This window comes from Salarias fasciatus, chromosome 15, assembly GCF_902148845.1.
Source record: "Salarias fasciatus chromosome 15, fSalaFa1.1, whole genome shotgun sequence".
NCBI lineage: Eukaryota > Metazoa > Chordata > Actinopteri > Blenniiformes > Blenniidae > Salarias > Salarias fasciatus.
Genome location: NC_043759.1, coordinates 2,718,412 through 2,738,810, shown reverse-complemented (window position 1 = coordinate 2,738,810; position 20,399 = coordinate 2,718,412). Strand labels below are relative to the sequence as shown.

The 20,399-nt window shown below is 45.0% G+C and overlaps 1 protein-coding gene across 1 annotated transcript; it reads right to left on the bottom strand.

Annotated features, from left to right (window-relative positions):
* Positions 1 to 393: 393 nt before the first annotated feature.
* LOC115402425 (NLR family CARD domain-containing protein 3-like) lies at positions 394 to 17,414 on the bottom strand. Its single transcript, XM_030110970.1, has 12 exons — positions 17,278 to 17,414; positions 17,132 to 17,203; positions 15,715 to 15,815; positions 15,125 to 15,226; positions 13,544 to 13,645; positions 13,393 to 13,471; positions 12,920 to 13,127; positions 6,737 to 8,540; positions 6,483 to 6,656; positions 6,205 to 6,378; positions 4,295 to 4,341; positions 394 to 4,177 (listed from the first exon to the last, which is right to left on the bottom strand). The coding sequence occupies exons 3-12, from the start codon at positions 15,801 to 15,803 to the stop codon at positions 3,630 to 3,632; spliced, it is 3,327 nt and encodes a 1,108-aa protein (XP_029966830.1). The 5' UTR covers positions 15,804 to 15,815; positions 17,132 to 17,203; positions 17,278 to 17,414; the 3' UTR covers positions 394 to 3,629.
* Between the last annotated feature and the right edge of the window lie 2,985 nt (positions 17,415 to 20,399).

Genomic DNA, 20,399 nt, shown 5'->3' with positions numbered 1-20,399 from the left:
ATTGATAAACACAGAATTTTAAGTAACAGTCAATATGGATTTCGGACTAATCACTGAACCGCCACAGCAATTATGGAATCGGCAGATGAAATTACAAATGCAATGGACAAGAAACGTCTTTTAATAAGTGTCTCCGTGGATCTTCAAAAAACATTCGATACTCTAGATCAGGGGTGTCGAAAGTGGGTCCTGGAGGGCCGCAGCCCTGCATGTTTCCATGTCTACCGGCCCAGCTGGACAGCGGGACAGAGCCCCTCCCTGTGTGAAAAGAATAGTCAAGAATTTTTTGACTTGATCCCAACAAAAGCTACCTGGGGGCCGATCTATATAACCTATTTATCCGTCACCAACAGAAGACTCAGATGTCAAACAGGTTTTTTTTTTTTTTTTTTAATGAAGAACAGACCCCCCCCAAGAAAAAAAAAACTTTCCAGACTAAAAACTGACATTCATAAAGTGTCATAACTACACTTTCAATATATTACATTGCATTTTTGTGCATTTACAGCCCATATTTCACTGATCTTTCCTCCTTTGACCATATTTAATATTTTCGCCATTTTAGCTCTTTATAGCCGCTTCAGTCACTCATCTTGCTGATTTTCTACGTATTCATTTGTAGATGAAATACATAAAATAAGTGTGACAGAGCGGCCCCGTCACTGAGTGTGGACAGTGCACACACACACACACACACTACACACCAAACCTTTCTCTACTTCCTGGTTCTCTACGCCCCTCTCAAACCCTCAGACCCCCACCACCACGATTCCTCTGGAGCGGTTCTGTGGTTCAGTCGAGGGTTCACACCTGGCAGTCCTCCTCCGACACATCGGCTCTCATACATTTACGCTACAGACACCGAGTTGGAAGAACAGCTGCAGGTCCTGAGTGTTTTTCTGACCGTAAACGTTTTGCTGTTGGCTGTGAAGGAGCGATGGAAGAGTTCCAGAGCCTTCTGAAAACTTGTAAATACTTTTGTCGTTTCGTTTTCCAACCTTGTCACTGGTATTTTTGAAGCAGTAAACACCTTGAAACAGTTAGCCTTCAGCCAAGCCTTATTTTAGAGATTTTTCCCAGAAGGAACCTCGTCACAATCAGCAAGATGAGCGACTGTAGCGGCTATAAATCGCTAAAATGGCTAAAATATTTAAAACGGTTAAATGTTTGTCTGTTTGTTTAACCTTTATTTAGCCAGGAAAGTCCCGTTGAGATTTAAAACCTCTTTTTCAAGGGAGTCCTGGGGTTACAGAGTTATAAATTCCGATACACAGTACAATAAATTACAATTGAAATTAAGAAAAACAATGAGACTTAATAGATGCTGTCTCAAGTGCTCTCAATCTTGTTTTAAAAGAGCTCAAGGGAACAAGTTCACTCAATTTTTAGTCCTTTTGCAACTTGTTCCAAGTGTCGGGAGCTGAATACGCAAAGGCTCTTTTTCTGAATTCTGTAAGGGCAAATGGAACAGAGAGCAACAAATAATCATTTGAGCAGAGACAATGAGAGTCAACGCTTCTCTGAGTGATTAAGTCGCAGATGTATGAGGACAAAAGACGGAGCATGGCCTTGTAAATGAAGATATACCAGTGTTCTAGTCTCGTAGTGGACAAGGAAGGCCATTACACTCAAGAATACTAGTCACAGTGATGGTCTGGGCTTTACAGTTCGTTGTGAATCTTAGAGAAGCATGATAAAGACTGTCTATCTTGCGAAGACATTGAACAGTGGCATCCATATAAAACAAACCTCCATAATCTAAAACTGATAAAAAAAAAAAGTTTCAGTGACAAGCCTTTTTTTCATGTTAAAGGAGAAGCAGAACCTTTTTTCTAAAGGAAAAAAAACAATTTCAATTTGAGTTTGTTTGCCATATTATCTATGTGGGGTTTAAAGGTGAGAGTGTCATCAAACCAGATACCAAGATATTTGTACATGTGAACCACCGCTATAACATTTCCTTCAAGAGTGGATACTAGTACAAGAGGCCTCCATCTTTTCAGCTTTTGAGAACAACATTAACTTAGTCTTGTCAGCATTTAAGATGAGTTTCAGTGACAAAAGTGTGTGTTGTACCACATCAAAAGCTTTCTGCTGGGACCCAATCGCTTTGGCAGCTGTTGAACCACAACAATATATAATAGTGTCTTCAGCGTATAGATGAATATTGGCATCAGGCACATTTTATCCCAGATCGTTGATGTACATAATGAACAACAGGGGTCCCAATATTGACCCCTGTGGCACCCCCTTGCTGACATGCTTGTAGTCAGGGCAGAGGCCATCATACTTAATGCACTGAGTCCAGCCATCCAGATAGTTTGTGAACCAGGCAACAGCATCACCTGACAAGGTTCCATCAAGTCAGGTCCACGAGGTTTTCTGTTTTCTAAAGCTTTAAGTGCTTTAGATCACAAAGTAGAAAGTAGTTAAAGTAGGAAAAGTCAGTGAAAAATGGCTAAAATGAGTGAATCAAATAAAGTGTTAAATAGTGCAAGAAAGAGCTTATGTACAAGATGAAATCAGACAGATTATCTTTTTAGTTTGATATTCAGCAGGTGGACGGCCTGATGAAGTATCTCCTCCTCATCCTCTGTTTCCCTTCAGGCAGCAGATTGAAGTCTGTAGCTGTTCTTCCTGTTTGTTCTGAACGTCCTGCAGCTCCACCAAAGACCAGGACCGAGAAGTCCTGCTGGGTGCTGCTGCTCCTCCGGGTGGATAGACCCCAGACAAAACACCATCAGCGGTGCAGCAGTAAAGGATCCTGAGCGCCTTGAGAGGGAGCTTGAAAACCTTCAGACGTCTGAGATGGAAGAGATGCTGTGGAGCTTCCTGCAGCAGGGTGTTGATGTGACAGGAGCACAGTGGGAGATGAGGACTGGTCTATCTATCTGTCTATTGTGATCGATGAAATATGGGATTAGCCATTCTGAAAACACTGAGGAGCACTGGGGGAAAGCTGAGTTGGAGCCATCAGCCAGCTGACACATCATCAATGACGTCTGAAAAATCCCAAAACAAAAACGTTGATATAAGCATCGTGGACAGAGGAGAGACTGGGACATGAAGAATCTCAGCAACACAACACAAACCAACAACAAAACACACAACAGAATCCCACATCAGGCGTGACCAGGAGCCAAAGGAACCAAACCAGTGAGAAGGAAACTGGTGTGAATGATCTGGTGTCAAATGGTTCAGATGTTATTATCTCAGCTGATTGCCTGTGTTTTCCCACAGGACTTGAATGCACCACCATTCAACTAACCCCATCTTCATTCACCGGCGCTCCCTCCCTTTGTTCACTCCATTGACTCTGATCCAGAGAAGATAAATCAAGAGTCAGGAGAGCATGGAGGTGAGGGGGAGAGACGGGCCATTTGTTGACTGAACTCATTTCCACTTCCAGGAGGAATAAAGAACTGTTCCCCACACTGCCGCTGTTCTCTCTGCAGCTTCACCTCCACCTGCACTGCGTCTGTCCAGCCTGAGTACTGGGAGCCTTAGTTAGCAGAGCATCTCACACACACACACACACACACACACACACACACACACACACACACACACACACACACACACACACACACACACACACACACGTGCTGTCAGAGACAGAGACGTCCTTCCTACAGAGGACACAGACTCGCTGAAGAACCGGAGGACCAGAGTCTAAATCCAGCAGACAGAGGTTGAGAGAATGTGGTGTTGAAGGTGTAGAGGTGGATCGGAGAGTCAGAGGAGACTCTGAAGAAGGACAGAGAGCCAGCAGGACAGTCCACATACACTGCTACTCTACCAGAGGAGAAGGAGGACGTCAAGGAGAAGGAGGGGGAGATGGCTGTTACTGTGTTGTTGTGCTTGGCGTAGTAACCTCCATCAGAGCAGCTCAGACACCAGGACTGGTGATTCAGACCAAACAAACACTCAGTATTGTCTCCTCTCCTACTGATTCCTCTGGAGCTCACTGATATCTCAACCTTTCTGCTCCACTCGACCTCCCAGTAACATCGACCACTCAGAACATTTCTACACAGCAGCTGACACCAGCCTTCAAATCTTTCTGGATGATCAGGATACGGCTGCTCTTCCTCCACACGTGTCACCGTCCTGTCGTTGTTGGACAGTTTGAGTTTTCTGTGCATTGAGTTTGTGTCCAGTTCAAGTTGAGAGAAATCTGATGGAGAGAAAAAGTGAAAAGTCATTATCTGACACATGTGATGGATTTCTATTTAACCATGAGTCTTGTTGTCAGAAAAGTTTTAATGAATAAAAGCTTTCTGATCAAACTTACACTTCCGCAGACCAGGTTTTAACCTGTGCTCTCCACCATGATCCACCCTGCAGGAAGAAAGACAGAAGAGGTTTCTCTCCAACACAAAGCAGAGATCCTGAGTTTGCCAGAGGGACTCAGAAACTCTCTTCTCAGACGCATGGCTCCACGACAGCATCCCAGGCAGCCATCCTTTTAACAGTTGATGCTGGTCACCCTGCTGTCCTGGTCCTTCTGCGTCTTACAGCTTTGACATGGGCGATCACGACATTCTCCTGTCACACTTAAACACTTGTGGTGGGCATTAGGGGGAATGCTCTTCAGTGGTTTGAGTCCCACCTCACAGACACGAGCTTTTCTGTCCAGCTTGGCCAGTGCTTCTCAGCCACTTCCCCTCTGAGTTGTGGGGTGCCTCAGGGCTCCATTTTAGGCCCTTTCCTTTTACAATACACAAGTGTCCCTTGGGGTCCACATTCCAGAGGCATAATATTTCATTTCATTGCTTTGCCATTTGATATCTGCCAGTAAAAATAGAAAATCCAGCCTCTGTTCAGGCTCCATTAAACTGTCTCATTAATAATCATTTTTCAATGGAAATTGATTTTCTGTCTATGAATAAAAACATAACTGAGATAATCTTATTTGGCCAACATAACATCTTAGATGGGCATGACAGCGCCATTGGCACACTTCATTCATATTCCCACGGCTTTGCTAAAAATCTTGGTGTTATTCTGGGCTGTGAACTGAAACTCGACAAACACAGTCCACTGTAAAAACAAGCTTCTTTCAGTTGTGGTTGCTGGCAAAAGATAAAAACTATCTCCCCAAACAAGGCCTCGAGAGGACCATTCACTGCTTCATCACATCACGCCTTGACTACTGCTACTCCTTATTTCTTGGATTGAGCCAGTCAGCTGTGCACCCTCTACAGGTGGTCCAGAATGCAGCTGCCCTCCTTTTTACTGGCAACAGACAGCATGGCCACATTACTCCTGCCCTTGTCTCTTTGGATTGGCTTAGAGTTCATTTCAAAGTTGTTTTAATTGTTTTTATGTTTTTGAATGGTATGGCACCATCATACTGAGCTGAGTTGTTGAGGTCTCACTTAACTACCAGGACACTGAAGTCATCCAACCACCTGCTCCTGGCGGTGCCTCGGCCCAGGCTCAACATGTGTGGGGCCTTTGATTTGGTTTGACCAAACTAAATTTTGTGACAATTTATATGATATCTTATGAAAGTAAATATGTAGGCTAATCAGACAGAGGACTCTGGGCCAAATAGGTACTTGGGGCTCTGTATTTATGTACAAGCATGAGGACAAGTGAACAAACAGCATGATCATGGGCAGTCATCCTCACCTGGAATCTGTAAAATGCAGGTGTTTATTGATTAAGTGAGCTAACAGCATGATTGTCACGGCTCCTTATAGTCCACATAATACATGGTATTCTCTCCCTCGCTGAACATCATAAACACCGGCGGCTTCACCCTGACGGTGTTCGTATAATTGCTGGAGACTTTCGTAAGGCCAATCTGAAGATGGTCCCTCCAAAATTTCACCAGCCAGTCAAGTGTCCAACCAGAAGGGTCAACACTCTTGATCATGTCCATTCCAACATCAAACACATAGAGCCACGCCTCTCCCCAGCTTGGCCAGTCAAACCATCTCTCATCAGTCCCCATCAACAAGCTGGTCAACCTGGGACCCCTTGAACCACTCCTCCAAGCAGAACCTGCTGAAGTACTGTGTTACAGTTTGGTACAGGAGCAACACTGAGGCGGATCGGAGGAAGCTCCAGAGGTCAATCAAAGCAGAACAGTGAATTAAAACATTGTCAAGGACAGCTCACACCCTGGTTTCCACCTGTTTGACATTTGTAAGACAATCTCTGTATCCATAATGAGCTCCTGCTGTGTGTCCATACCTGAGAGTCTCCAGACTGCACTGTGGATCCTCCACTGCAGCAAACAGCTTCTTCACTCCTGAGGCTCCTGGATGGTTGTAGCTCAGGTCCAGCTCACTCAGATGGGAGGACTTGGAGCTCACAGCTGAGACCAGAGAAGCACAGCCTTCCTCTGAGACCAGACACCCTGACAGACTGGAGGCACAAACATGGCTGCATCAAGTTAAGCAGGAAGAAGGAAGATCCTCCACATGATCTGCACCAACATCAACCTGATCAATCAGCAGCTGGATCCTGACCTGAGAGCTTCCAGTTTACAGTGAGGACTCTCCAGTCCAGAAGACAGTAGCTTCACTCCTGAATCCTGCAGGTCATTGTTACTCAGGTCCAGATGTGTCAGACTGGAGGACTGAGAGCTGAGAACTGAGGACAGAGCTCCACAGCTTCTCTCTGACAGACCACAGCTGCTCAGCCTGAAGAAGAACCAACAATGAAAACCAGATCAATGTTTCTCCTGGACTCAGTTCTACAGATTTGTTCTTAAACCACGTACAGAGCTTTGTTGGAGGCTTTGACCACTGGCAGCAGCTTCAGAAGAGCCTCCTCTGAAGCAGAGTATTTCTTCAGGTCAAACTCCTTCAGATCTTCCTCTGATGACAGTAAGATGAAGACCAGAGCTGACCACTGAGCAGGAGACAGTCTATCTGTGGAGAGACGTCCTGATCTCAGGGACTGTTGGATCTCCTCCACCAGAGAACCGTCATTCAGTTCATTCAGACAGTGGAACAGATTGATGCTTCTCTCTGCAGACAGACTCTCACTCAGCTTCTTCTTGATGTACTTCACTGTTTCCTGATTGGCCTGTGAGCTACTTCCTGTCTGTGTCAGCAGACCTCGAAGGAGACTCTGATTGGCTGGCAGTGAGAGACCCAGGAGGAAGCGGAGGAACAAGTCCAGGTGTCCATTTGGACTCTTCAAGGCCTCGTCCACTGCTCTCTGATGGAGATGGTGGAGATTAACTTTCTTCTTCAACCCTTTTGAGCACATGAGGGTTTGTTGTTGTTCATCCAGCAGGTTGATTCCAGACTTGATGAAGGTCTGATGGACATGAAGAGCAGCCAGAAACTCCTGAAGGCTCAGATGGATGAAGCAGAACACCTTGTTCTGGTACAGGCCGCTCTCCTCTCTAAAGATTTGTGTGAACATTCCTGAGTACACTGAGGCTGCTGTGAGATCGATGCCACACTCTGTCAGGTCGGGTTCATAGAAGATCAGGTTTCCTTTCTGCAGCTCCTCAAAAGCCAGTTTTCCCAGAGACTTCATCATTTTCTTGGTCTCTGGACTCCAGTGTGGATCTGTGGCAGCTCCTCCATCATACTTGGCCTTCTTGACTTTGGCCTGGACCACCAGGTGGTGGATGTACATCTGAGTCAGGGTCTTGGGCAGCTCTCCTCCCTCTCTGCTCTTCAACACCTTCTCCAGAACTGTAGCAGTGATCCAGCAGAAGACCGGGATGTGGCACATGATGTGGAGGCTTCGGGAGGTCTTGATGTGGGAGATGATCCTGCTGGCCTGCTCCTGCTCTCTGAACCTCCTCCTGAAGTACTCCTCCTTCTGGGGGTCAGTGAACCCTCGGACCTCTGTCACCCTGTCCACACAGTCAGCAGGGATCTGATTGGCTGCTGCAGGTCGTGTGGTGATCCAGAGGCGAGCAGAGGGAAGCAGTTTCCCCCTGATGAGGTTTGTCAGCAGAACATCCACTGAGGTGGACTCTGTAACTTCAGTCAGGAACTCAGTGTGCTGGAAGTCCAGAGGGAGTCGACACTCATCCAGACCGTCCAAGATGAAGACCACCTGGAAGTCTTCAAAGCTGCAGAGTCCTGCTTCTTTGGTTTCAGTGAAGAAGTGATGAACAAGTCCCACCAAGCTGAACTTCTTCTCCTTCAGCACATTCAGCTCTCTGAAGGTGAATGGAAATGTGAAGTGGACGTCCTGGTTGGCTTTGTCTTCAGCCCAGTCCAGAGTGAACTTCTGAGTCAGGACTGTTTTCCCAATGCCAGCCACTCCCTTTGTCAGCACTGTTCTGATTGGTTGAGATCTTCCAGGTGAGGCTTTAAAGATGTCTCCTGGTCTGATGCTTGTTTCTGCTCTGTCTGCTGTCCTGGATGCTGCTTCAATCTGTCTGACCTCATGTTCCTGGTTGACCTCTGCAGCCCCTCCCTCTGTGATGTGGAGCTCTGTGTAGATCTGGTTCAGGAGGGTGGACTCTCCTGCTTTGGAGACACCTTCAAAAACAGACTGGACCTTCTCCTTCAGGCCACATTTCAGCTTCTGTTGGCAGACTCCAGCAGAAGATCCTGGAAATAAAAACAATAAATTAGTTGAGAGTATTTGACATTGAATGTGAAGATTAAAGTATGTTGATCGAGTTCCCTCAACATGCCGTTCTACCACAAAGAGTTCATCCAGAGACAAGTGTCTAGAGACTATCCAGACTTCATGGCAGGTCCTCAAACGTGTCGGGAGAGAAAAACTGTTTAATGTGGTGTACATTTCTAGTCCAGCTCTAAAGTGAACAAATCTCTAATTCAGTACAAATTTCTTGGCGATAAGCTCGTTCTATTTCCGGGTGTTTTCTGATGACCTTTTCCACAACAGCAGCAGCCGCCATTTCTCCTGAACTAACACCGTTCAGTTTTTTTGTTTAAGAAGCCAGTATCCAATGGAAAGTTTTCATAACAATTACCAGTGAACGGGAAGCCTCGCATGAGCAATGTCTTGCACAATCGTGGCAAGTCATAATTACATTTGAGATATTTCACTTTCATCCGTACTGGTCAAAACTGAATTACAGACAACCTTTATGAAAAATTTACTTAGTAATAATTATGACCAGTCAAAATGAAGTTATTGATATTGTTTGGAGCTCAGAAATGATCAGGATCATGTTTTCTGTGAGTTCGGCCTGCTTCACATAGAAGGCCTTAGACCACGCCACATGGCAGGTTTGACCCTTGGACAACAGAGACACCTTTCCCCACCAGGGGGCCCCCACCATGTTGTCTTTCACAAACACAAAATGGCACCCAATTTCAATCTCTGCGCAGGAAGAACAGTGGGAACATGGCGCCTAGTCTCAAGCCAACACAGCAGGGGAGGGAAGCATGACTTGGTGGTGCAATACCACTCTCCCACCTCACGGGGGCGCGCGTGAGACCCTACAAAACAGAAGTGGTCCGCCGGGTCACCACTGGATTGGTCGCACTGGAAGCTGGGGGTGGGAGCTCCGCCTGCCAGTCAAAAGGACCACGACTGATCCAGAACTTCAGTCTTGGGCCAAATTCTGTCTACGGAAGACGCACACCGTGTCTTCTCACTCGTTAATGTAGGCTTAAAGCGTCCCGCTGGCTGCAACGGAACCGATCACCCTCCTTCTTCACGTGAGCCTCCTAACAAGCCACCTAAGTCCGACTGGACGCAGTCACGACCCGGTTGAAACGACAATTTCAACCCCATCGAACTTCGACTGGATCACACACACACCACTGCTGCTGCAGCGTCATCAAGACCCCCCCTTCCCCTCCACTCCCCTTATCAACAGAAATCAGTGAGATCCCTGGGCAGGCTTACATAGAAGTGTGATTAGCTTGTGCTTTTTATGAATGAACTGAACTGAAGTTGCGTTCATTATACGCGTGATTGTTTTCTTTCTTTGTTCTTACTCCGTCTCCACACCTTGTGCGCATGGCCGCGAGCACGCGCTTCCATTCTCACCTCAGACTCGCAAGACAACCGGCCCGATCCGCTTTGTTCATGCATGTGAGATAGGGAGCAGAACACTGACGTCCTTCACTCTCTTCTCCATACTAACAAACCTCAGAAATTTCAAAAAGGCGCGCAAGGCTTTTGCCAAATTCGCGCACGCGTCCACACTCGTGTCCACGCTCGTGTCCACATGTCTTTCTCTCTCTCCCCCTTCGTTTCCATCTCACCGCCCCGCCCCCCCCCCCCCCCACCCCCCCCCACCCCAGTCTTATAATCAGTCAGACTGATAATTTAACAGTTGTTTATCCAAAGATTAACAACCAGCTTAAATTAACTTTATTTTGAGACTGAAAATTGGTTATGGATTTTCCTCTAACGAGGTGGCCCCCCTGAATTATTAATTAAATAACCCACAGGTTTATTTAATGCATAATTCACAACTTCTCTTGGCTCATTTTCTGTAATTTACCCATTTCCAGTAATAAGTAATTTGTGGTATGATTGAATAATTAATAACACCTTGTTAATCAATGATTTGATGGTTAAATCACTCTGTGGTCTACTCGTTCCCAAATAGCTGATTATTTGACATTATTAACAAATAAATAACCATTTATTCTGATTAATATTAATTGATGTTGGGTTAAATTACAGAATTTCTAGGTGCAGCCAGGGGCCGGAGGGGGTCCGGTTCGGGGACCACAGGATTTCATCTCTGCTTTTTGCAGATGATGTTGTCCTGTTGGCTTCATCGAACCAGGACCTACAGCATGCACTGGGGCGGTTTGCAGCCGAGTGTCAAGCGACAGGGATGAGGATCAGCACCTCCAAATCCGAGGCCATGGTCCTCGACCGGAGGAAGGTGGCTTGCCCCCTCCAGATCGGTGGGGAGACTCTGGCCCAAGTGGAGGAGTTTAAGTATCTCGGGGTTTTGTTAACAATGAGGGACGGATGGAGGTGAGATTGACAGGCGGATCGGTGCAGCGGCTGCAGTGATGCAGTCGTTGTATCGGTCCGTTGTGGTGAAGAAGGAGCTGAGCCGAAAGGCAAAGCTCTCGATTTACCGGTCAATCTACATTCCCACCCTCATCTATGGTCATGAGCTTTGGGTCATGACCGAAAGGACAAGATCCCGGATACAAGCGGCCGAAATGAGCTTCCTCCGTAGGGTGGCTGGGCGCTCCCTAAAGGCTGGTCCATGCTTCACATGTACGCATTTCCGCGTCCGCTTTGGAAGGTCCGCGCACCACCAATGCGGACACGCTTTTTCCCATGCTACATTTTGAGCTCAGCTGTGCGCGTCCCATGCAGGCGCGGTAATTCACGCAGCCTCGAGAAGCTTTTCCGCCACTACAGACTGTTTGTCTGCTCCTTTATTACGGTTTATTCAGAGAAAATGAAGAACATACAATGTCAGTACATTATCATTAAGTATTAGTTATTAAGTTTATTTAGCCTTTTTTTCCTGTTTCTGAATCGCGGGGGCGGCGCCGGAGCGATTAGTTACTTTCACTTCTGTCTGCAGACCTTCTCCTCCCTCCAGACAGTCTGCTCTCTCTTTCCACGAGGTTTTCACTCTTTCCGGGTCTTTAAGTGGAGCCATCAGGCTGGAGTTCCGTCTACTTTCACTTTTACCGTCATGTTTTGTTTGCTATGGCGCTCTGGCGCATGTGTACACTTCCGCGACCTGCGCGCACTGCGCAACGCGGTCTCAAAATCTGGCTCCTGCGCGGACGTCCGCGGATCGGTCCGCGCGGACCCTAGCGGACAGGAATTCATGACGATTTTTACGTCACGCGGACCAAAGCGGACCAACGCACACCCACGCGGACATGTGAAGCATGGACGGGCCTTTAGAGACAGGGTGAGGAGCTCAGTCACCAGGGAGGAGCTCGGAGTAGAGCCGCTACTCCTCCACATCGAGAGGAACCAGCTGAGGTGGCTCGGGCATCTGGTTAGGATGCCTCCTGGACGCCTCCCTGGGGAGGTGTTCCCGGGCATGTCCCACTGGGAGGAGACCCCGGGGAAGACCCAGGACACGCTGGAGAGACTACGTCTCTCGGCTGGCCTGGGAACGCCTTGGGATCCTCCCAGAGGAGCTGGAGGAAGTGTCTGGGGACAGGGAAGTCTGGGCATCCCTGCTGAGACTGCTGCCCCCGCGACCCGGCCCCGGATAAGCAGTGGAAGATGGATGGATGGATGGATGGAGGGTTAAATTATTTTGTGCTTCATTTTAAACAGTTTGTTACGCCTTAATTGATTCTTATTGGTGATTCACTGTTAATGACCTGCAGTTATTAATTGGTAAATAACAATTTACTCAAATTAATAAGTAACTTAATTAAAGTAATCAATTACTCCTTGTAATCAATACTTTAGTAATTTATTCCCAATTATCAATCGTAAACCACAACAATATCTATAATGTTAATTCTGGATAGTCAAGTTTAGGTATTAAATGTTAAAAGGCCTTCCATATGGAGCCTCTATACAAGTCTTTCAGGCTTCATTTCCTTCTTGCACCATTCTTTAATGTGTGCTGAATAAACAAACTAAGCTCTCTTCAGACCAACATCGTGAAGACAGTAATCAATGCTCTTCTAGAAATTAATAATCTGGATTCATCAGGACTGAACAATAACAGGCCCATATCAACCTGTCTTCCTTTTTAAGGAAAGATTTTTGAAAAGTCAGTTTTTTCTACATCGTAATGCTTTAACGATGCAAAATACCTCCTTACATGTTTTCAGTCTTTATTTAGGTCAAACCACAGCACTGACATGTCAGAGAATAATAATGTCTTTAATGACTTTACAACATCTATCACAATTATAGATGACATACATTTCTATATACACGTCAGTGAACGGCCAAAACTCTTCATACTTGCTGATTAAGTACCTCAATGACTGAAAATAAATGAAAAGGTAAAAGTTGTTCTATCCTGTGAAATGAGATCAAATCCTCTTACTGCTCCACAGACGCTCAGCCAGCTCCTCCTGCTTCATCCTCCTCAGGAAGTCCAGAGTCATCCTCACTAATGACTCTCTGCTGCTCCTCTGCTCTTCATCCTCATCCTCTCTCTCACTCTCTGAGCATGCTGGGTAATCTGGACTCAGGAGCTTCTTCATCTTCTTCAGCTCCTCCTTCATGAAAGCCACCATGTTGTCCTCCAGCAGCTGGAACAGAGAAACATCTGGAGATGTGAGGTGAATCCTGGATGGACAACATGTGAAGCAGAGTCAGACTTCATGTGGATCTCCAGCAGAAACAGCTTCAGCATCAGTGAAGGCTGGAAGCTGGATGAAGGTTGGACTGTTTCACTTTGGACCTGAATGGATCTAAGAAGCTGAGAGTCTGCTTCATGTTTCAGCTGGAAGTCACAACAACTTCTTCTGTCTCACTGATGTGACAGTAAAGTGTTGAATGGAGACTTGTTCTCACCATAAAGATGGAGTCCAGATGTGTTTGATGCTGAGGGGCGGAGCCTCCACGGAGAACCTGGGAGCTCTGCTGGCTGACGCTGCAGAAACATGTTGACTTTGTTCAAGCTGCTGTTCTGAGGATGAATCCTGACACAAACACTGATCCTCACCCCTCATCAGCAGGTCCTGGTCCTGATTTAAATGAAATGGGTTGCACCCTGGATCCGTCACTCTTCAGGGACACACAGCTGGATGGAAACTCAGAGTCAGAGCTGAAAACAAACAACATCAGGAACAGACTGAGTGGAAAAATGGGAGGAAGACTGGGGGATGAAGGGAAGAATTGAGAGTTTCAGACTGATGATTCTCTGAGTGAGAACGATTGGATAGTTTGAAACTTTTGCTGGATTATGGCTTCAATCACATGATTATGAAAAATGTTCTTTCTAATTACATGGAATAAAGAAGTCAATAGAAAATAAAACTCAATGTTCTCTGAAGTCAAAAAATATGTCCTTTGAGAGATCACTCTTCAGAGACAAATGGGTGGATGGAAACGCAGAGTCAGAGCTGCAGACAAACATACTTAAATAAGAATAAATCCAAAGAATAAATCACATTGACAGTTACCACATAGACCCAACCCAACAACAGTTAAACATCTAGACTGAGCAGACAAATCAAACATAAACATAAACATAAACATAGTTCAGAATAAATTCTCGAAACAGACACGTAAGTTGATAAATTTAACACTCTGGTGAGATTCATCACACCTCTACCCAGATCTTCTTGGCCACAGTTACATGAAGCTTTTCCTGTCAGAATTAATCATCCATCCATTTTGAACAGCTCATCTGGGACCGGGTCTCGGGGGCAGCAGTTGAATCAGCGATGCCCTGACTTCCTGATTACAAAAGCTTCCTCCAGCTCTCCCTGGAGGATCCCGAGGCCCTCCCAGACCAGCCCAGAGACATAGTCTCTCCAGCATGTCCTGACCAGCTGGCCCTGAACAAGGGGCCCTGGACTGTGTATTCCCAAAGCGCCCCCCCCACAAGACACCTTGAGAGACGCAGTCGAACGCCTTCTCCAAATCCAAAAAAAAAACAAAAAAAAAAAAACACGTGGACTGGTTGAATGAACCCCGAAGAACCCGCACCCTATGGAGGGTCTAGAGCTGGTCCAGTGTTCCACGACCAGGACGGAAACCACATTGTTCCTCCTGGATCCGAGGTTCGACTATCGGTTCAATCCTCCTCTCCAGTACCTGGAATAGTCTTTCCCAGGGAGGATGAGGAGTCTGACCCCCCTATAGTTGGAGCACATCCTCCAGTCCCCCTTTTTAAAAAGGGGAACCACCGACCCGGTCTGCCAATCCAGAGGTTCTGTCCCCGACAGACAAGACCTCAGGTTCAGACTGAAACAGCTCAACACATCACAGCAGGGGGCAAGATGCTGGCAGCAAAGGCAGACATGGAACGCCTTAACCAGGGCGAGGCGAAAACAGAAACATCTGTGGCGATTCCTTCTTTCAACCTGTAGTCAAACTGTATTTCATGTTATTTGGATTTTTAAGTTTAAGTTTGAAAATGTAATTAAAAGATTTTTAAAAGTTTATATTTGTCAAAATTTTTGAATATTTGTCATTAAGGAGGGGGATGGAGCCACCAGGGAGAGCTTTAACATGCTCACAAAGGAGCAGATGATATGGAGCTGTATAAATATATCATGAACTGTAGGTAAGTTCTTACCCATCGTCCGGATGTTGGTGAGATTCTCTGAATAAAATGGTTTCAAACTTGGACTGGTCACTCTTCAGAGACACACAGCTGGACGGAGGCCAGGAGTCAGACCTGAAAACAAACACATCAGGAACGACTGACTGGAAATACGAGGAAAGTGATCAGAATCCCAGCTTTACCTGCAAATATCAAAAAATGAAATTCCATTTTTCATGTGCTTTGTTGATTTCATACACACACTAGAATCCTTCTGAGTCGGTAAAACAGTGTTTTCCATTAATTTATTGCTTTATTTTGAAATCAAGCATCAAAGTTCTGCCATACGTTCACCGGTCTGGTGTGTCAGACATGGATATAAAACTAATCTCATGCCAAACAGACTGGGTCTCCTGTGAGTTAATCGCTCTCTGAATAACAGAGATTTAGTTCCGTCAGTCATTAGTTGGAAGTTTTGAAAAACACTTGAAGAGTTTATTTTATTTTAATGGACTGAATTAGCTTCAACTTTACAACTCAGAATTTACTGACTAAATCTAAAGTTCTGTGGATGATTTAAACTGAGCTCTTTTTCTGACTGAAGACGTTCTGTAGAGTCTCACCTCTGAGCTCTGCTCTGTATCTCATCTTCCACATGGAGACTTATTTTAGAGGGACGGACTCCCTCCTGTCTGTCCTCACAGCCGTCCATCGCAGAATCAGCCTGCACACACACACACACACACACACACACGGTGAACATTATAACATCATCAGCGTTGAGTGACAGATGCTGAGTCGGATGTTTGTGACTGAGCTTCCAGGACGAACTGAACGGAACACGTCTGTTTCCAGTCTTCCTCTTCCTCACTGCTGTGTTCTAATGAAGTCACACGTCTACTGTAAAAATAATTAAAAACATTCAAGCCTGTCGTCTGCTGTGGAAGAATCTGTCTTCTTCCTCAACAATGTTTTGGTCGAGTTTTTTTTTTTTTTTTTTCCTTCTCCAAAACAACTTCGTCAGTGGGCGGGGCCAGGGCGACATCATCTCTACTGCCTGTCTGGAATGTTACTCGTCAGGGTCTGCAGCTACATCCTTGTCAGTTTAGAACGGTAAGATTAACTCTGTCACTTCCTCACACAACCCAAAGCTGTCTCTCTCTGCAATGCACACACACACACACACACACACACACACACACACACACACACACACACACACACACACACACACACACACACACACACACACACACACACAACACAAACAAAAAAGACCCATTGGATGAACACAATTAAAATTCAGCAGGATTTTCATCCAAACAATAAATGTGGCCCATATAATTTATGTATAATGCAAGTTTATACATTACAATACATTTGAGATTGTCCACCTTGTTTCGGTCCTTTAGATCCCACCATAACTAAATTATTCTGTGTTAACCAAGTCAGTTGAGCTCATTCTACACATTTTTTGTCAAACAGGTAAAATAAGTTGGCCGCTGTTAAGTGAACTCTATGACAAGCTTTGGTTGAACCTTCATATTGAAATCCAGAAGTGGTTGCAGTCATTTCTGCTACACAGTCTCTGACTCATGTTTTCACCCAACAGTATTTACCAGTTTTACTATCTGTGTGTCACAGTTCGGAGTGGAAGCAGCAGATTAAACACACAACGCTTCTCATCCCAGGTTTGATGTGAAAAGACACTCAACTACTGAGATTAACACAACAACGAGAACACAACAAAACACAGCTACCAACAACACTATCAACACCAGAACATTGAAATAAAACAGAAAAACAATGTTTAAATCTTGAACGTCTCATCCCAAACTCCCATGATGCATTCAGGCACGACCACCATCACGACAAAACCCCTGTTCAGACACATTCATTCTGAGATGAAGGACAGTACAGGGGGGGGCAAAGAATCACTATTAGGACACATTCATGAAGTATATTTAGGTTTTGTTTGATTAAAATAAGCTTTAATTAGGAAAACAAAATGTTAATAAGTCAACTCTGACTCCGGCTCACCCTGGACGTTTGCTCTTCCTCTCATTGTGAAGCAGAATTCCCAGATTGTTCTCCAGCTTTCGGGACTGTGAGCTGCGGCAGAACGTGGAGAGACGGGTTAGTCTGAGCCTGATGAGCCACGACTGCCTGAAGCATTAAACTCTCACCTCTTCAGCTCGTCTTCCAGACTCTTTCTCCTCTGGAGGAAACTTCAGGAGGGAAGAAGCTTTCCTTGTCTGGTCCTCAGTCCGTTTGCTGTCTCTCTGGGATCACTGCACAGCGTCTGGAGACAACACCAGCTTCACTGTTCATGCCAACAGAAAACCAGTCTGACCTCATAGTATGATGTACCTCCAACAAACCGGTTTTCAGTCTTTATCCGAAACACGCCTGCCTCTTTTCAGCCAGATCAGATGATCACAATCTGAGCTTCTTACAGGAACTCACAGGTAGATTTCTGATTGATGACAGTAAAGAAATACATTTGATTTATACTTTCAACAGCTTCAAAAGAAAACAAAGTGCTCAATGGTAAACACAATGAAACACAACAACAGTGAAAAATGAAGTACTTCAATAAAGAAAATAAAGTTGCTTCAAGTCAAATAGAGGTCCATAGAGGAGCCTGTAGTCTAACACTAGATAAAGAGAGAGGTTTCAGCAGGTCACTGACTGATCAGCCTGACCAGGACCAGGACTCTCGTTTTAAAATGTACTCTAAATTTCAGAGAATCCAGGACTGGAGTAATGTGGGACCTTCTCTCGGTACCTGGGTAACAAACGGCTCTTCAGGCTCCAGCAAAGGAGGAAACAGCCAGAGAGATGATCTGTTGAGGAACATCATATTAATGGGAGTGTCGTCAGTGTGAAACAAAACTAAAAACCACCAAAAGGGACTGCAGGGCTGGCTGGAGGGGAGGAGGGGAATCCTGCAGCAACATGGCCGGGCAGCAAGGCAGCAGCGAGTGGCAGAGAGCTGGATTCTCACCTGGAGCTCCTGTGATTCAGGTGTCTAACATCAGAGGATGCAGTTCTCAGGTTTGTCCACTAGATGGAGATCTCTAACAGGCTGACAGCTCCTTCATTCTCTCACTGACTCTGGTTCATGGGGAAGAAAAGAGGAGATTTGAATTCAAAACGTTTCAGTGTTTCTGAGAGCTTCACAGTTATTCTGTCTCTTCATAACGTTTTCCTGAATTTTACTTTTCAGACGTCAAATCTTTTAATGTCACTTTTCAGATGCAACAGTAATGTTGTCGTCATTTGTCTTTAAACAAAAAAAACAAACTCAAATTCAAAAGGTCACTGATGCACCATGGGTAATGGCTCACACAGGCAAAAAACAAACAAACAAAAAAAAAACAACAACAAAAACCCCCCCCCAAAAACATTGTAGACAAAAAGTCCGCTGCATTTTTCTCAAACAATGAAACAAAGGAAGCTGCCATCGTTTCCTGCTGTGGTTTGAAAAAAAAACAAAATAACAAAAAAAAAAAAAAAACAGGCCCACCCAGGTGCATGCTGGTCCTATCTAAAACTCCAGGTAACCACTACGATGTCTAAACCTGCAAAAAGGTAATTTAACCCAAACGAAACAAACAAAGCTACTGTAAGTAAAGTTTAAAATAAAAATCAACACTGGAAGAAGTAATGCTGGATTCTCCAGAGAGCCTGACGCCTCCTTCCGCTGGCGTCATGCTGCTCTGCTCACTTTCCAGGTTCCCAGATTCCTTTTTTCTTTTCCACTGAAGCGATTCTGCCGTCCTGCAGACTGGTTCAAGTAAACTAGACTCAACATCTGGAACAAGAATTCCTCCATCTTCCCCGTTCTGATGCCTCAGTTTCTTCTCTTCTCACGAATTTTAAACTCTCCTTATTTTAGGCTGTTTTCATTTCCATACTTTTTAAACAGCAGCTTCAGTTTGATCTTGTTTTGATGTCTGATACTTTCTCTGCCGTTTCTCACTCCACTGTAGAAAATAAGTTTGTTCAAACTTCACAACATTCACTTTTCACATGATAACTTCACCTTGTCTCCGCTGTTCACTTCTTCTAATCTTCAGCCTGCTGAGCCGACGCTCTGGTCTCACCTGCATCGTCTCATGACTTCTATCATTTTCCAGATTTCATGAAACTCACTTAATTTTCCAACATGTCAGTTTAATTAGTTCCACTTTCAAAAACAGGCAGAAATAATGAAGGAACCGAGTTGAAAACTCGTCCAGATCTAAACAATAAGAATTTCTTTTTCTTTCTTTTAACGTTTTCAGTCAGAAATGAGAAAACAGGAGATTTTAAAAACATAGAGGCTTTATTAAAACAAGACATGCTGCTACAGTTGATAAAAACCGCTGTTATCAGAACAATGACAGGAAGAGGAAGGAGCCGCTTCTTCTTCTTCTTCTGCGCTGCGAGCCGCGGCGTCTTCACACCGCCTGAAACTTCTGGGGACCGGTTCACACGACAAGCTGAAACGTTTCGCTGCATTCTGGGCGTCCGTTGCCACGACGACGGAGCTCAGAGACGCCGAGAAAAATACCACTTTTTGAAAAGGTTACATCTCCATGGAAACTAGAAAAAAACTAAACTTGTCGAAGACACACCGACACCGTCTCCATGGAGAGGGGGAGAACGACGTCTTCAAAATGTTTCATCTCCATGGAAACAGGGAACAGCAACTTTTATAAAACAGTCCATCTCCATGGAAAAGGGGAAAACAATCTTTTTGAAAACATTCTGACTCCGTCTCCAAAACGGTCCGTCTCCATGGAAACTGAACTTCTCAAAACCACGTGCGCCATGGTTGCAGCGAGTGGTTCTTCTGTGTGTAAACAGGCTTCGTTTTCAACATGTTGCTGTGTGAACGCCAAACTTTTCCACACCGAAAACGCAGAAACGATGTGCTTTCCAAACGAAACGCTGCAGTTCTGAAAAAAATCTGTGGCACAAAACAGAGTTCCAGTCTTCATGTCGATGAATTCACGTCGCGAGAACCTCGAGACAACAGGAGAACCAGAGAACCGATCAAAAGAGGAGGAAATGCGTTCGGTTTCAGATGTCAAATTAAAAAGTACATTACAAAATAAATACTTTTAAAAAATACACAAAAGTAAAACGGGAGTTACATATTTGAAATGAAAATGAAAATGAAAGTTCAGTGAAATTTGTTTTTTTTTATAATAAAATCAACATTTTGAGACTTTTGATAGATTGAACCATGAAAAGTTCTACAATTCAGAGAATGTTTTTTTTTTTTTAATCACTTTTGAGAATAAACAGGTCCATTTTT

Bases quoted from the DNA above. Each gene is read 5' to 3' on its own strand.
- LOC115402425 (XM_030110970.1), bottom strand. From the start codon at position 15,803: ATGGACGGCTGTGAGGACAGACAGGAGGGAGTCCGTCCCTCTAAAATA. The intron at 13,646-15,124 runs GTAAGAACTTAC...GTTTGTTTTCAG, and splicing joins CACCAACATCCGGACGATGG to CTCTGACTCTGAGTTTCCAT. The intron at 13,128-13,392 runs GTGAGAACAAGT...TCTCTGTTCCAG, and splicing joins ATCTGGACTCCATCTTTATG to CTGCTGGAGGACAACATGGT.